The sequence below is a fragment of the Eretmochelys imbricata genome, chromosome 10 (genome assembly GCF_965152235.1).
Source record: "Eretmochelys imbricata isolate rEreImb1 chromosome 10, rEreImb1.hap1, whole genome shotgun sequence".
Taxonomy (NCBI): domain Eukaryota; kingdom Metazoa; phylum Chordata; order Testudines; family Cheloniidae; genus Eretmochelys; species Eretmochelys imbricata.
In genome coordinates, this window is record NC_135581.1 from 31351150 (window position 1) to 31369026 (window position 17877).

Consider the following 17877-nt stretch of genomic DNA (forward strand, 5'->3'; position numbering starts at 1 on the left):
TCATTGGCAGGAGATGTTGAAAAGGGAAAAAGTGTAACTGTGTTCAAAAAAGAATTAGATAAGTTCATGGGGGACAGGTCCATCAATGGCTATTAGCCAAGACAGCCAGGGACCCATGCTCTGGGTGTCCCTAAACCTCTGATTGCCAGAAGCTGGGACTGGATGCCAGGGATGGATCACTCAATAAATTGAAGCGTATGGCACCAGCCACTGTTGGAAGACAGGATACTTGCTACATGGACAATTGGTCTCACCCAGTATGGCCATTCTTAGGTTTAAGAGGAAACTGAAGACACAAGGTTCCATCCATGCATCATGGTCTTAAAGCACCAGGTCTTCCACTTGCTTGGTTTCAAATTAGTGTAATATCACCTACCATGTTACCCCACGGCATTTGAGCAGGACAATTCATAGTGAATATGGCTAGGGGTAGCCATTCTATCTACCGGTCTTCATGCCAATACCCTAGAGGACTGACATTCACACACTGCATTTTTGCCATGTTCTGCGCTCTTGGCACTCATATAACCCATTTAAACTGGTCTCTGTTTCCCCTTAAGAATGATACGGCCTCATAAACATGATGTGCAGGAACCCAACTTCATCATGCTGTTGTGCTGACTAGAGTTAAGTTAGCAGAGTTAGCCCCTCATATGCACCAATTGTCTACTGCTCTCTGAAGTCGAGCACTGTTTCTTAGGTAAACAAGAAGATTTCAGGTATGGGATAAACAGAGGGGGTGTCACGCAGATTGTGCAGCAGCCCTGGGGATTCTCCTCCCAGACAGACAGGAATACTGGGGCAGTGGCCTCTGCAGCCCCTCAGCCTTTCCATTCAAGGCCCTCAGCAAGAGGGCTAGTATTTAGCACTAGGCAAGAATCTGTGTGCTCTGCTGCTCTAGGCCTGCACTGAGCTAAACTGAGTCAATTGAGCTGAGGTATCAATCACTGCACAAATCAGGCCTGTGTATCAGATCCATTCCGAGGAGTACCAGCAGCGTCAGAGACACTAACTCCTCTGGGCTTGTCTTCACCATGAGCAGTGGTGGCTAAGGCCTTTCAAATTTGTGGTGTGAAATGTCCTTCCCTTCCCAGATTCGGGACCACATATTAGATTCTGCCAACTGTCAGGAAGATACTCACAGCATCAGGTGGCTTCTTTCAAGTTCATTTTTGTCTAAGGCACCTCCTGTTAGATCGGCCTGATCCTGGGGTTTCACCTCAGAATCCTTGATCGCCGCTTCAGATGGAGATTCAAACACTTCATCGGGGTATGTAGAGAGCTCCTCATGGAGGACTCCTTCCTGGGCAAAGAAACATAAGTCCTGTCAAAGACATTCCAGTGACTTATTAGAGCAAAGCAACTCTAAAGGAAGCTCTGTCAGGAGTGGCACCTCTCCCTTGAGCCCACACATACTGCTGGGTGATAGAGTTCTTACAGCCTTTGGCTACTGGGGACAAAGCCAGCACTGCTCCCCTTACCCGAGCAAAAAACGAGGTGTCCAACTCATCGGGGAAATCCACCGTGTCCTCCTCCAAGAAACTAGCTGGGGTGAAGCTGCGTCGCTGAGCCCTCCTCAGGGTACTGTCCTTCACAGAGCGGCCCTGGAAGAGAAGGGAATAGCATTCAGTCACAGAGAAATTTGACCCCACAAACACCTAAGAGTTCTGCAGACCCTGCTTCTTCAGAGGCTTAGCTGTGTCAGGGAGTCACCAAAGTAAGTGCAGCAGATCCACCAGCCACTTGACACCCTTCTAGTGAGACTTGTGAATCCCACATACTAGTATTTCCAAGATGGCAGCACCATCCCTTTCAGCTGAGCTAAATGGTGCCTTCTGCAGTATATGAATGCTCTAACGTGCTTTTTACAAAGGACCATCACCCATTCAGAGCCTAGCTTTTCCAAACTTCTCATCCAATCAGAGCCTAGAGCTTAGCTACTGCTAACCAAATTTTGTAAAGAACATTTGAGCCTGTTTGTTGTCAAACTTGAAGCACTCAGACTGACAAACTCTTGGCAGGTCTTTATCTGGTCTACTCCACTTCCTTCTAGGCATGGGCAGGAGACAGTGCAAAGCAGTCAGAACAGTGACTCCCCAAAATGACATAGTGGAGTCCCATTTTACACCTCCTCCCACCTCAGGAATCCCATAGATGGTGCCTTCACCCAAGACCTCCACCCTGTCCCCACAGGAATCCTCCTCAGACAGTACCTTCACCAGGGCTGCTGCTGCTCGGAAGCTCATTTTGGCCACTGATTCCCGTTTCCGCCGTCGTGGTAAGCGATTAAACCCAGACCGAGAGCTGGTGAAGGAGCACAGTGATGTGGCACCTGGAGTGATTGGTGTGTGAGGGATGCTGTATCCATCATTATCATCAGCCATACGGAATGCTCGGCCTCGTGCTAAAGGGTCTACAATCTGCAGTCAAAGAGAGGATCTCAGTTACTGTGAGAAACTGGGAAGATCTCAGCTTGCTCTCAGGCAAGGAGCGAAGGCCTGTGCCTCATTCTTGGGGCCCTTTTCTCCCCTCAAACACAAAGAAACATAGGAACTGCCAGACTGGATCAGACCTGGGCTTCATCAAGCCCAGTATCCTGTCTCTGACAGCTGCCAGCACAAGATGCTTCAGAGGAAGGTCTGGGATAATCTGTAATCCATGAAGGTCACACCGTGAGCCCTGAACATGAGGTTTTACATTCCTTCCAAAATTTTTATCATTAACTGTAACAAATATGGATAAAAACACTATCCAGAGGAGTGTCCAATCCTCTTTGACTCTTCTTAAATTCTTGGCTTCACCAACGTCATGTGGCAGTGAATTTCACAGTCTAATTATCTGTTGTGTGAATGAGAGTTTTTTCTAGGCCCTCGATCACTCTTTGGCTTCCTTTCACAGATTCCAAGGCCAGATACCACTGCGATCATGTAGTATGACCTTCTATATAAACACAGGCCAGATAACTTCCCCAAAATAATTCCTAAAGTAAATTTCTTCTCTGAGACCCCTCTCACTGTTCAATATCCTTTTTGAGACGGAGTGACCAGTGCGGCATACGCTGTCGAGATGGACTCATTTACACAATGCATAATAATGTTTACAGTAGCATTTTCCATCCTGTATCCTAACATCTTGTTTGCTTTCTGGACCACAGTTGAGCAGAGGTCTTTATTGAACTGTCCTCTGTGATGCCCTGGTCCTTTTTGTGATTTAATACAGCTAACTTAGAACCCTGCAAGATGTGTAAATAGTTCACATCTTCCCCTCCAATATGCATTACTTTGCAGCACATACCAGCATCGAATGTAAGCTACGTTCACCCAGCTTAGTTAGGTCTCTGAAATTCCTCCATTCCTAAGCAGCAGAACACAAAACTCCTTTCTGGTCATCACTGCTGTTCTTTAGAGCTGGTCAAAATTTTTAAGCCAAAAATTCTTCTCACCAAAAATTGTGGTTTTGTTGAATATAATTTTTTTTTGTAGAAAAAGGTCATCTTCAATGATATTGTTCAATATTTCAATGGAAAATTTTGAAACAAACTGAAAATTTTCACTTTGTTTAGGTTCAAATTGCATTTTTCATTTCATTTTGGATTTGGGCGGGGGGGAGGGGAGGTGTTTCCTTTCACTTCCTTTTGGTTTGGTTTTTTTAAATACTCCCCGCCCCCTTTTTCCCCACCAGAACATGACTTCAGTGGGACTATCTGAGATAGTAAAGTAAAGCTCATGTGTGCTTGCAAGATTGGGGTCCAATTTTTGAAAATGTAACCCTACCTCACTCTGCAGACGAGGTAACCCAGCTGGAAGCCCAGGGAGGCAGCAGGAAGGAATTCTGCAGAGCAGCCCCTGGCTGCTGGTTACAGGATCCCTGGACTGGAACCTGAGATAGTGGGAGGGGACAGGCTCCCTACCAACCACCAGGGAAGGTGGCATGAATCCCCTGAGAAAGGGACATGGATGATAGAGAGCCCTAAGAAACGGGAGTGAGGACACAAGGCCCAGTGTCAGGGCTGAAGATCTGATACAAGGTCTCAGACTTGGTTGGACTCTTCTGGTACCCTGGCAGAGGTTGACTCAATTGTGACCTGACCAGAGGGCCGAGTTACAAGAAGAGAGACCACTGCAGCGCCAAAGCAATGGGCAGCTGGATGTGCCAGATGGGGGGAGAGACACTACACCATGCTTAGCCACAAGGAGGAACTCCAGCAACGAGTGATCTCCTTCAAATCCACAGAAAATTTCATAGATATTTTTTATTTATTGCTGACTATTTCCAAAATAAGCAATCGAGTCAATAATTTCTTTAAATTTTTCAATTTTTTTTTTAAATTCTACCAAGTGACTAAGCTGACCAAATTTTTCGTCCCAATATTGCTTGTTTATAAAATGGAAAAAGATAAACATACTGATTAGAATTTTGGCTAATAAATTTGAAAAATGAACCAATTTTGCAACCTGCAAAATTTGTCAATTTCTCAAGCAGATCTACTTGTAACTAGGGCTATCAGGTGATTAAAAAAATAAATTGCAATTAATTGCATTGTGAAAGAATAATAGAATATCATTTATTTAAATATTTTTGGATGTTTTCTACATTTTCAAATATATTAATTTCAATTACAACACAGAATACAAAGTGTACAGTGCTCACTTTATATTTATTTTTATTACAAATATTTCCACTGTAAAAACCAAAAGAAATAGTATTTTTCAATTCACCTCATACAACTACTGTAGTGCAGTCTCTTTATCATGAAAGTTGAAATTACAAATGTAGAATTATGTACAGAAAACTGCATTCAAAAATAAAACAATGTAAAACTTTAAAGCCTACAAGTTCACTCAGTCCTATTTTTTGTTCAGCCAATCGCTCAGACAAACAAGTTTGTTTACATTGGCAGGAGATAATGCTGTCCACTTCTTGTTTACAATGTCACCTGAAAATGAGAACCAGCGTTCACATGGCACTATTGTAGCCAGCGTTGCAAGATATTTATGTGCCAGATGTGCTAAAGATTCATATGTCCCTTGATGCTTCAACTACCATTCCAGAGGACATGCATTCATGCTGATGACGAGTTCTGCTTGATAATGATCCAAAGCAGTGTGGACTGACGCATGTTCATTTCCATCATGTGAGTCACATGCCACCAGCTGAAGGTTGATTTTCTTTTTTGGTTTTTTGGGTTCTGTAGTTTCCGCATCGGAGTACTGCTCTTTTAAGACTTCTGAAAGCATGCTCCACACCTTGTCCCTTTCAGATTTTGGAAGGCACTTCAGATTCTTAAACCCTAGGTCGACTGCTGTAGCTATCTTTAGAAATCTCATATTGGTACCTTCTTTGCATTTTGTCAAATCTGCAGTGAAAGTGTTCTTAAAACGAACAACATGTGCTGGGTCATCATCCGAAACTTCTATAACATGAAATATATAGCAGAATGCAGGTAAAACAGAGCCAAAGACATACAGTTCTCCCCCAAGAAGTTCAGTCACAAATTTAATAAACACATTTTTTTAACAAGCGTCACCAGTATGGAACCATGTCTTCTGGAATGGTGGCCAAAGCATGAAGGGGCATACTAATGTTTAGCATATCTGGCATGTAAATGCCTTGCAACGCCAGCTACAAAAGTGCTATGCGAAAGCCTGTTCTCACTTTCAGGTGACATTGTAAATAAGAATCGGGTACCATTATGTCTCATAAATGTGAGCAAACTTGTTTGTCTGAGCGACTGGGTGAACAAGAAGTAGGACTGAGTGGAGTTGTAGGCTCTAAAGTTTTACATTGTTTTGTTTTTGAGTGCAGTTATGTAACAAAAAAATTCTACATTTGTAAGTTGCACTTTCACGACAAAGAGATTGCACTACAGTTTTTGTATGAGGTGAACAGAAAAATACTATCTTTTGTTTATCATTTTCACAGTGCAAATATTTGTAATCAAAAATAATATAAAGTGAGTACTGTATACTTTGTATTCTGTGCTGTAACTGGAATCAATATATTTTAAAATGTATAAAAACATCCAAAATATTTAATAAATTTAAATTGGTATTCTATTGCTTAACAGTGTGATTAAAACGGTGATTAATCGTGATAAAATTTTTTAATCGCCATTAATTTTTGTGAGTTAATTGCGTGAGTTAACTGTGATCAATCGACAGCCCTACTTGTAACCTTCCTGGGCAGCACACACTTGTGAAATTACAGGATCCAGAACATCACATTACTTCTCCACAAGGTCAAAAATGAGGATTTAACTCTGTCCAACACAGCCAGAAAAAACTAATGCTGGCTATGGCAGCAATTTCTATGCACTCTCCTAACCAAAAGGCTGATAAAATACAATCCTTGGTAGATTTACAGGTTCTGCCAATATAGCATATAATCCTCATTACCCCAACAGTTGTGGCCCGAAAAAGTTATAGGCTCTGATGGCTGGGCTCATAACCAAGAGTTCAACATCTAACAGCACAACATAGCCAGCCTCTTTCCATTGTTACATATGGAAGTTATAAAATGCGGCAGCTACATCCGACAGACATTACAACTTCCACATGGCTCCAATGGGTAGGGTAGAAGAGACTATAACTTTTGTGAGGCCTGAGATGTGGTGCTCATTAACTTTAACCTCTCCTGCGTGCCAATTTATAAAAGACTTGTACTTTCAAAAATGAACACAATGTTTTAGACAAAAGTTACAACTGCTGTCAGAGGACTGGATGGAAGTTCCAATATTAATGATCTTGACCATGAATAAATATTTTATATTTAAGAATACTTTATCAAACTGGTTCTGTGCCTGAGTTCTTAGCAAGGTCTAGAGCACAGGACCTGTTTGAAGCCACACGTCAATTATGAGTTGATTCAAAGGCTTTTCCAAACTGAAAAAGAAGCCATTTTTCTAAGTTCCATAACTCTAAAATGACTTGTTTGATTAAATCAAACTTTAAAAAACTTTTAAAAAACATGAGAAATTTCAGCTTTTGACACAGAGGAGAGAGGGCTCTCGGTGGGTAGGATCAGGGTTAGACAATAGTCAATCCTTTACTATGGAGACACTACCAATCTCTTACCCTCCTTTCTCCAAGGCAGGATTATCTGCAGATGGAGATAATTTCATTTCCCATTTCACCATCTGGACAAGTGCAACACTCTTAACTGACTTCATAATATCAGATTAATTACGAGGGAAAAGCAAGGCACTGGGAACCCTTCAGGTTAGAGCTCAAGTGCTAATGAAGTTACCTCATTTAGGTTTGTGTACTGGCAGAATCTGTACTTTGGGAACATGGAGTAGGCAAGGAAGCAGGAAGCTTTACAGCTTCCCCTGACAATTTCTGAGGGCTTGTGAGCAGAGTGTGCCAGCTGCTGAGGTAAGAGAGATGACACATAGGTAGCTCCTGTGAAGTCATGAGATAATATTTCTGAGGATACTGAAAACTAGGGTATTGTCTTCAGACAGCAAAATGTGAAGAATAAAAAAGTAAGTGCACTGCATGGCAATGGGGCTATTAGTATGAGACTGCAGTTAGGGAGGATAGGGTCTAATCTGGGTATCGAAAGTAAACTGACAGTTCTCCTCTCAAAACTGCTGAATACCCCATGTTGGAAAAGACTCTGACAGCCAGATTTGACTAGGAAACTGGAATCTTGCTATGGAAAAAGCTGAAAAATGCCTTCCACGATTACTGTAATTCCTTACTAGTGCTCATATACCATTCTCACTCAGTAATGATGTCAAAGGGACAAAGACATGGCTCTCAGAGTCCTGGGGAAACAGACTGCAGATGTATAAACCACAGAGGCCCAAGTGGAAGGGTGACAACACTGATTATGGGAAGAGAGTGCTCAAATGTGTGTATGAGATTTAGGAAACCATCCCTTCACAGGAAACTCTTCCTTTCCTCTAAAACCTTTGTTTCCATGTTTGATCTCTTTAGTATCTTGTGTACACTGATCTGAAATGTTCAGGAAACATTGAACCCTAAAGCAGGCTTAGCATCCAGCAGTGGGAGAGGGGAGAAAGGAGCCTTTTTGGTATGTTCTGAAAGCTAACAAGCCCCATGGAAAGGCCCTGGCTACTCCTCCACTGGACTCACCTTCTGCATGCCAAGTTGACAAGGCCCAACATAGAGAGGAGGAGGGGTCTCTGTGCTAGTGAGTGAGATGTTATCCTGGCTGGGCAGGTCCATTTCCCGGATGACCTGAGGTTTCAGCTTCCCATATCGTTGGCTGCAATGGCGAAGGCTTTTTCTCTGCCATTTCTGAGTGGCATCGCTATCCTTGCTTACCCCAAACCAATCTGCTGTGCCCCTGAAAGACACCGACACACAAGCACAGGGAACATTTGGGTTCGCTTAAATCATGCAAATTAGAGATAGAAAAGCCCCAGTGGTTCACACCTGCTCCATTCCCATGCAGGATTCTGCCCTATAGTATATCTCACGGGCTCTTCACAGCTTGGTTTTAAATATGCAGTAAGACCAGGGCACAAAATTTTCATCAAAACATTATTATAAACAAAAAATGCCTTTTACCAAAACAAACGTTTCACGCAAAAAAATATTTTGGTCAATTTTTTTTTTTTTAAGTTTTTCCCAGTGGGGAAAAGAAAAGAAGGGACAGCAGGAACCAGGAGACCTATTTATTTTGTCATTTAGTTTGACTGGAAACTTTTTTTAATGAAACTATTTTATTTCTTTGAACATTTTCACAGAAAATACTTACCCATGTTGGACCAGGCCTAGTCCCAAGTGATGGGGCCATGGCCCTTTCACAACCTCAGCCATCTCACAGTCCGAAAGAGTTTCCTTATATTCAGTCTGAATTCATCTTTTCTTCTCCTGACTGCCCATTATTGCCCTCTCCCTCCTTGTGCTTGCCAAACTGGTACTTAGCTGAAGCTTAGCATCAACATCCAGAGTGCCGCTATGCTCCCTGGGATCTCAACTTTCCAACAGTTTATGTCTGGGTTATAGGGATACATGGCATTGAGCTGCCTGCTGCGGAAAGTTGAGAAAAGCTAGGAGCAGAAGGCAGTGGAGTGCAGCAATGCAGGCCATCAGGATATTGCTAGGGCTCTGCTGGGAGCAGAACAGTTTGTATTGCATTGCTTCTACTTCATCACTGAAAGGCATCTACATTCAAAGACAAAATCCTGGAGGAAGCCAGAACATGTAAATTAGGAGCATTTCAGGCCACCCCAAATGCAGGAGGACAGTCATGCATTGTAGCATGCAGTGTAATTGTAGCTATGTCAGTCCCAGGATATAGAGAGACAAGGTGGGTGAGGCACTTACCTCACCCAGCTTGTCTCTCTCATATCCTGGGACTGACATGGCTACAGTCGTCTCTCTAGTCATGCATTGTAAACTGTCCTAGAAATGTAAGATTTACCACTGATCCATCATGCCTTTCCTCCAGCAGTGGCCAATACCTGCTGCTTCCAAAGAAGGCATGCCACAAGAACCCATAATGCACCTGGCCAAGTGTTCAATGCTGTGAAGAAAAAGTCCATCCTAACCCCACCCAAGTGCACACATGGAAGCGTGAGATCATCTGATCCTTTTCATCAACTCCTTCATGGGAGCAAGGACATCCACTGATGCTGTGACACTGAGGGAGCGGTTTTAGCCTGTGCTCCTGGTGGAGGCCAGGGGGTATGCTCTGGCACTAAGAGGGAAGCAGACTCAGTTACTGTTAGTTCATCAGGTTTATGCCTGGGCATCAGAGGGGAATATACCATTTTAGTATTAGCAGGAAGTAGTATGCCCTAGAATTAGAATTAGGCAGGGGCAAGATTCTGTTAATGGGATTTGTGCCTGGGCAGCGAGAGAATAAACTGCTTTTTGACTTATAACAAAAAGGTCCCTATCCAAACGATCTGGGTTATGTAAATACATATCCAATTCAAAGGCCTCAGACAGCCTCTCCTGTTAACCTCCAATTGTAACCCCATTTATCTCAGACTGGTCCCCTCTATATATCCCTTCCCAGATACCCAAAACAGAAGAGCCTTGCAGTGTGTCCCAAAGGTCAAAAGACTTAGGCTATTTTCATCCAAGGAGGAGAGGGAATTCTAAAATCAAGGGGCCCTCATGGAGAATGCCCTCACCCTGCCAGCAGCCTCTTCTCTGTCATTCCCAAGAGGGCTTCAGCTTAAGCAGCTTTGCAGATGGCAGCTCTGGCAGTGAAGCCCAGGAAAAGAGGTGGCTCCCAGACTATCTGGAGCTTTATAGGTTAAAACCAGCATTTTAGATTTTACTTGGAAGTTAACCAGCAGCTAATGTAGATTACAGCGCTCTGGTGTCATGTGCTCCCAATAAGACACACTATTCACCCAGCACGCAGCTGCCTTCTGCACCAGGTCCAAATGTAGCCTCGCACGGCAACAGTCTAACCTTTGAGGGGGTCAACAAACATGTGGACAAGGGGGATCCAGTGGACATAGTGTACTTAGATTTCCAGAAAGCCTTTGACAAGGTCCCTCTGACAAAGGCTCTTATGTAAATTAAGTTGTCATGGGATAAGAGGGAAGATCCTTTCATGGATTGAGAACTGGTTAAAAGACAGGGAACAAAGGGTACGAATAAATTGTAAATGTTCAGAATGGAGAGGGGTAACTAGTGGTGTTCCCCAAGGGTCAGTCCTAGGAACAATCCTATTCAACTTATAAATAAATGGTCTGGAGAAAGGAGTAAACAGTCAGGTGGCAAAGTTTGCAGATAATACTAAACTGCTCAAGATAGTTAAGACCAAAGCAGACCGTGAAGAACTTCAAAAAGATCTCACAAAACTAAGGGATTGGGCAACAAAATGGCAAATGAAATTTAATGTGGATAAATGTAAAGTAATGCACATTGGAAAAAATAACCCCAGCTATACATACAATATGATGGGGGCTAATTTAGCTACAACTAATCAGGAGAAAGATCTTGGAGTCATCGTGAATAGTTCTCTGAAGACGTCCAAGCAGTGTGCAGCAGCAGTCAAAAAAGCAAACAGGATGTTAGGAATCATTAAAAAAGGGATAGAGAATAAGACGGAGAACATCTTATGGCCCTTATATAAATCCACGGTACGCCCACATCTTGAATACTGCGTACAGATGTGGTCCCTTCATCTCAAAAAAGATATACTGGCATTAGAAAAGGTTCAGAAAAGGGCAACTAAAATGATTAGGGGTTTGGAACGAGTTCCATATGAGGAGAGATTAAAGAGGCTAGGACTTTTCAGCTTGGAAAAGAGGAGACTAAGGGGGGATATGATAGAGGTCTATAAAATCATGAGTGGTGGGGAGAAAGTGAATAAGGAAAAGTTATTTACTTGTTCCCATAATATAAGAACTAGGGGCCACCAAATGAAATTAATGGCTAGCAGGTTTAAAACAAATAAAAGGAAATTCTTCTTCACTGAGCGCACAGTCAACCTGTGGAACTCCTTGCCTGAGGAGGTTGTGGCGAGGACTATAACAGGGTTTAAAAGAGAACTGGATAAATTCATGGAGGTTAAGTCCATTCATGACTATTAGCCAGGATGGGTAAGGAATGGTGTCCCTAGCCTCTGTTTGTCAGAGGGTGGAGATGGATAGCAGGAGAGAGATCACTAGATCATTACCTGTTAAGTTCACTCCCTCTGGGGCACCTGGCATTGGCCACTGTTGGTAGACAGGATACTGGGCTGGATGGACCTTTGGTCTGACCCAGTATGGCCATTCTTATGTTCTTAAGGTCTGCATCCAAGAAAAGAGAACCTGTCCTTCTGGACACATGCAAGTTGAACAAAGCCATCCTGGCCCAATGTCACTTGTTCATCCAACCAGGCCCCAGATGGTGAACTCTAGTCAAGCACCAACATCTCCTCCTTGGCAGAGACATGGACAGTTTCCTCTAATAACAAACCCAGCGCTCCCCACTGGTCTTCACCAGCCTGTGGATCTCACCTGATTGGAGTGTCCCAAATTTTTCCTAACACCTCCAGCACCTCAGTAAGGTGATACAGGCCAAAAGTCAAGAGGCAGCTTTGCACTCCGCTTAGGAGTCTATTCCCTCAGGATATTGTTCTGCTCCTACAGACACCGATCGGTCAGCTCAAACAGGTACAAACAGGTACAACATCTAAACAATGTTCTCCATTTGCCCACAGTGAAAGGGACTAGAATCAGCACCCAAGCTGACACAGCCTGAATTAACTGGGCTGTCCACAGCCCAAAACAAACCCACTGACTGAGACTGTACAGGTGCTACAGTGGAGGAAAGAAACTTTCCTTACTTCCTGCGCGGCCACAATGTAAGGCTTCAAAACAATCTTTATAGCTCAGTTGACCAGATTTGTCTCGAGGCTTCTGTATCCAGCACTCTATCCACCTTCCCAGTCACTTCTTTTGTCACAGGATGTATGTGAACTAAGGTAATCTGTGAGGGTGAAGCCTGCACCTAGGGGCCACTCCACTGAAGGAAGAGGACAAAGCATTTTACTGTCCTAACCAACCACGGATGGAACAATGTAGTGACAGAAATGGATCATGCTTCGCAGCCCTCTGAATACCCTCCACCTCCATTAGCCACCAGCAAGGCAGGCCCCTTGCCCTGACAGCAGAGGACAAAAGAAAACAATTGCTCTGATTGAAGTCAAAGCTGTGATGTTAGGATGGAATGGGCAGCTATTCTGTTCTATTTCTAGCACTCATAATGGAATGCCAGGGTTATATTTGTGTGCACCCTAGCCCTAAAGATGTGCCCTGTCCCTTTGCAGTTTTGGAGCTCTGCTGAAGAGGTTAAAGGGAACACAGTGGGGAAGCAAGGTGTGGTTGCAGGAGGCAGTTGTACTCCAGTGAGACTGAGCAGGCATGGGGCTTGGGCAAGCTGCGTTTGTTTGGTTTCTTGGATAGTAACTTTAATAAAACCCCAGTTTTAAAACCCTTCCTGGTCTGGGAGTGTAACATATCCCCCTTGCTATCTGAGCACCTTCCAGAGGCATATCAAGCTCAGTAACTAGCATCTGTGTCCTGTGGGTCATTCTCTTTCTCTCTTCCCTTCCCCAGGGGACGGTTTATCATTCTAAGGCATTGTGTACACACTACTCTGTACCCATTAGCATGGCAGGGTGAAGAAGTGCACCCTGCACCTGGAGGTCTGTGGGGCTCAGGCGTGCCTCTGGGAATTGGTTCCAGCTGTGAAGAAGGCCAGGAGGCTCAGGACTTGTTAGGGAGGGAAGGAGGCTAATGGCTCATTAGTCAATTCCATGCTCGGTATTTTCAGCTTCTGAAACGTTTAGTGGATATGACCATTCTTTCCGTTAGGTGCGCACATGACACCCACCACAGCAGGCCCCTTTGTTTGGATCCTGCCCAGGCCCTGGGGTCTATGCAGTAGGCAGCATGGCGCAGGGCTAGCATCCATGCACGATTCACAGCAGCCCTCCCACACACATGCATTGGCTGGGCTTCACACTCAACACCACGGGTACCTGAAGAGCGATCGGGGAACTGACTGCCTTTTTCTCAGGGGCCTCCTGCCTGCCCGGTGCCCATGAATAGGCAGGGTCTGAATCCTCTCAAACCGTACCCGTCTGCTGCAAAGAAAAGAGAGCTGAAGGGAGAGAGCCTGCAGGGAGAGGCAGCAAATGAGAGGTGCCTTTTCCCATTGCCACTGGGGACAGGGTAAAGGGAGGGTATCGCACTGTCATTTATTCCTGTTCATAACATTTTCACCACAGTGACAGCTGAGACCAGGTGCACCCAAGGCCATGCTCTGATGGACAGCACAACCTTGCAGAGAGAAGCTGGGAATGGCAGAAAAGAGCCTCTGTGCTTGTAACTTGGAGCGGGGCCTGGGGCAAGAGCAGGGCCTGGGGCAATGTGGTAGGCCACAGACTCCCTTTCATGCACTTACACTCTTGACCTGATTTCCCCAAGACTCCTGCTGATGCCAGAGAGGCCCGTGTCCCCCAGACTTCTGGAACTGAAGCCACTTTCTATTTAGGTGCCTAAATATTAGGGCTGTCAAGAGATTAAAAAAATTAATCACGATTAATCGTGCCATTAATCACACTGTTAAATAATAATAGAATACCATTTATTGAAATATTTTTGGGTGTTTTCTACATTTTCAAATATATTGATTTCAATTACAACACAGAATACTAAGTGTACAGTGCTCACTTTATTTTTTTATTACAAATATTTGCACTATATAAAAACAAGAACTAGTATTTTTCAATTCATCTAATACAAGTACTGTAGTGCAATCTCTTTATCATGAAAGTGCAACTTACAAATGTAGAATTATGTACAAAAAACTGCATTCAAAAATAAAACAATGTAAAATTTTAGAGCCTGCAAGTCCACTCAGTCCTACTTCTTGTTCAGCCAATTGGTCAGACAAACAAATTTGTTTACATTGGCAGGAGATAATGCTGCCCGCTTCTTGTTTACAATGTCACCTGAAAGTGAAAACAGGCATTCTCATGGCACCATTGTAGTGGGCATCACAAGATATTTATGTGCCAGGTGCGCTAAAGATTCATATGTCCCTTGATGCTTCAACTACCATTCCAGAGGACATGCGTTCATGCTGATGACGAGTTCTGCTCGATAATGATCCAAAGCAGTGCGGACTGACGTATGTTCATTTCCATCATGTGAGTCACATGCCACCAGCAGAAGGCTGATTTTCTTTTTTGGTGGTTCTGGTTCTGTAGTTTCTGCATTGGAGTATTGCTCTTTTAAGACTTCTGAAAGCATGCTCCACACCTCGTCCCTTTCAGAGTTTGGAAGGCACTTCAGATTCTTAAACCTCAGATCAAGTGCTGTAGCTATCTTTAGAAATCTCACATTGGTGCCTTCTTTGCGTTTTGTCAAATCTGCAGTGAAAGTGTTCTTAAAATGAACAACATGTGCAGGGTCATCATCCGAAAGTGGTATAACATGAGATATATGGCAAAATGCAGGTAAAACAGAGCAAGGGACATACAATTCTCTGCCAAGGAGTTCAGTCACAAATTTAATTAACACCTTTTTTTTTAAATGAGCGTCATCAGCATGGAAGCATGTCCTCTGGAATGATGGCTAAAGCATGAAGGGGCATACAAACATTTAGCATATCTGGCACATAAATACCTTGCAATGCCAGCTACAAAAGTCCCATGCAAATGCCTGTTCTGACTTTCTGGTGACATTGTAAATAGGAAGTGGGTAGCAGTATCTCCATAAAAGTAAACAAACTTGTTTGTCTTAGCGATTGGCTGAACAAGAAGACTGAGTGGACTTGTAGGCCCTGACGTTTTACATTGTTTTGTTTTTGAGTGTAGTTATGTAACAAAAAATTCTACATTTGTAAGTTGCACTTTCACGGCAAAGAGACTGCATCACAGTACTTGTATGAGGTGAATTGAAAAATAATTGTTTTGTTGAATTGTTTGTTTTGTTTATCATTTTTACATGCAAATATTTGTAATAACAAATAATATACACTGATTTCAATTAGAACACAGAATACAATACATATGAAAATGTAGAAAAACATCCAAATATTTAATAAATTTCAACCGGTATTCTATTGTTTAACAGTGAGATTAAAACTTCAATTAATCAGGATTAATTTTTTTGAATTAATCGTCTGAGTTAACTGTGATTAATCGACAGCCCTACTGAACATGGATTGAGCTGCCCACCTTTAGGCACCAACACTTGGAAATGTTGGCTTTTACCTCTCCAAGCGTCAGATGCTTTCTCTATGAAATGAGGGTGCTGCTGTCCAGCCCCCGTGAAAGTAGGGTCAGAGGCCAGGAAGCTGAATTAAACACTCCCAGCTTTCTCCTGGAAGTCTTACTGTCAATTTAAACTCAACAGGGCCAAAACTGGGCTCCTGATCTTCCCTCCCTACCCCTCCATCTCAGCCTCTGTCTACCCCTATCTCCTCCCTCTCCCTTAGGGGACCTCTGGCTCTTACCCTTTCATCTCCCTACACTGGAATCTAGGCCATGGGAGAGAATCCTGCTGATTCTTCTTCTTCAACATCACTAAGATCTGCTCTTTCCTTTCTGTCCATACCACTAAAACTCTCATCCAGACCTCCATCATCTCCTGCCTTAATGTCTGCAGACTCCCTGATACACACAGTGCTGCCCAGTCCACACAACACAGCTGCTGAGATCATCTTTCTGGCCAGCTCATCAGACCCCGTCCTTGCATCTCTTGACTGGCTCTCCACCTTCTTTGTATCAAATGTACATTTCTAGTCTTGCCCTTCCTACTTATCTGACCTAGTCTTTTATTACAGCATTTCCCACCCTTTCCTCCCACCCTCAGTGCCCCGTTTGCATCTCCTACAACTCCCTCCTGCCCATGGAATACCCTTCCAAGCTGGTCCACCAGACCCATTCCCCATTCCTTAGGAATCTGGTGGACCATCTACAAGCCATGAGTCAAAGACACTTGCCAAAAGGCATAAAGAAAAGCAGTGCCCTTAGCAGACCCTCTCTACTGTGTACAAGCCTGCGTAGAACAGCTACATTGTCTTACTGCAGCATGTTCGAAATCACCTTTTCAGAGCAGGAGAACATTTTCGAAAGTTCCTGTACGTGACATGAAGGCAAATGGGACTTCTGAGCCATCTACCCACCCAGGAATTGTGACTCTCCAGTTGCACTGGGAGGGCCCTTGTGCACTTCTCAGGGCTGTAAAATAACAGTGCACAAAACAAACAATAGAAACGTTCACTACAGCAGAGACACAACGCCAGATCCAGGCTACCAAGCAGAGCCCACAGCTACCCCCAGCCTGAGAGAGTAAATGGATTTTCCAACATGCCCAGAAAGGCAGGACTCAAACTCCGTCAGATCAATAGCCAAAGACCCAGCACCAAGCATGCCCTGCCCAGGACCAGGCCCAGAGAGTCAGATCTAGGGACTGTTGGCATGAGCAGATCATCTGACCTCAGCTCCTCAATGGAGCATGAGCAGCTTCTCCACTATCCAGGGACCATTCTGCACCTGCTGTAGCCCATCCACAGCCCAAGGAGCCCTCACCCCTCTGAACAGCACCAGGGGGAAGATTCATCCCACAGCTGTGCTAATGCAAGGATAGAGGGGAGGCAGCCTGTGCCTCCCCCATTTAGGAGCTGCCCTAACTTGTGCCCAGTTGCAATGGTCCCTATGGGCCATTACAAGGGTGCAGAATTGCTGGGGCTCAGGGCTGAGCCGGCCGAACCACCTCCTAACCTCAACTGCCCCCCTCACTTCTCTGGCCTATCCCCCAGAATGCACCCAGTGCTCAGAGCTCCTGCCGAGGTAGTGGTTCAGGTATTGGGCCTGACACAGGCCCCTTCTCCATGGTGTATTCCCTATTTCTTGAGCAGGGTGCTCATGCCTTCCCTATGGCCAGTCTAGCTGTTACAAAGGTCATAGAGCAGCAATGAACCTGGCCCAATGCCAGGTGTTCAGGACTCTGTGTGCTGTTCAGGAGGTCTGAGAAAGTGATTGTTGGCAGGGAGGGGGTAGGTAGGAGATTAGGGAATGAACAGGCTGTGAACCCCAGAGACATCCCAACATACACTGATCCATGGACTTTCTGCCCTGTTAGACCTGACACCGCTGCCCTCTGGATGGCAGCACAGAGGCCATCAACCCTCCAAGCCCCAGTGGCCTCCCAGGCACCAAGGGCAGATGCAGAGGGAGGAGCTCATCATCAAGGGAGCTGAAGGCTCCTCTCCCATAAATGGGGAATGACCTCCTTACAGCCAGCAGAACCACATTAGCGAAGTATGTGAGATGGGGATCAAATCCATCACACCCAAGAGCCAGACGTACAAGCGTGTTCCCCACGTCACATTTTCAGGAATGGGGGGGGACTATTTAAAATGATAATTAGGAAAAGAG

At 44.3% G+C, this 17877-nt stretch overlaps 1 protein-coding gene across 1 annotated transcript in view; it reads right to left on the bottom strand.

Moving 5' to 3' along the window:
* RHBDF1 (rhomboid 5 homolog 1) overlaps positions 1-17877 on the bottom strand; it is a 107088-nt gene that overhangs the window by 25696 nt on the left and 63515 nt on the right. The window contains exons 4-7 of the mRNA XM_077828703.1: positions 8100-8313; positions 2214-2420; positions 1482-1604; positions 1143-1303 (exon numbers count right to left, since the gene is read on the bottom strand). Of these exons, the coding sequence (XP_077684829.1) occupies positions 1143-1303; positions 1482-1604; positions 2214-2420; positions 8100-8313 (705 nt within the window). The remainder of the gene's footprint in view (positions 1-1142; positions 1304-1481; positions 1605-2213; positions 2421-8099; positions 8314-17877) is intronic.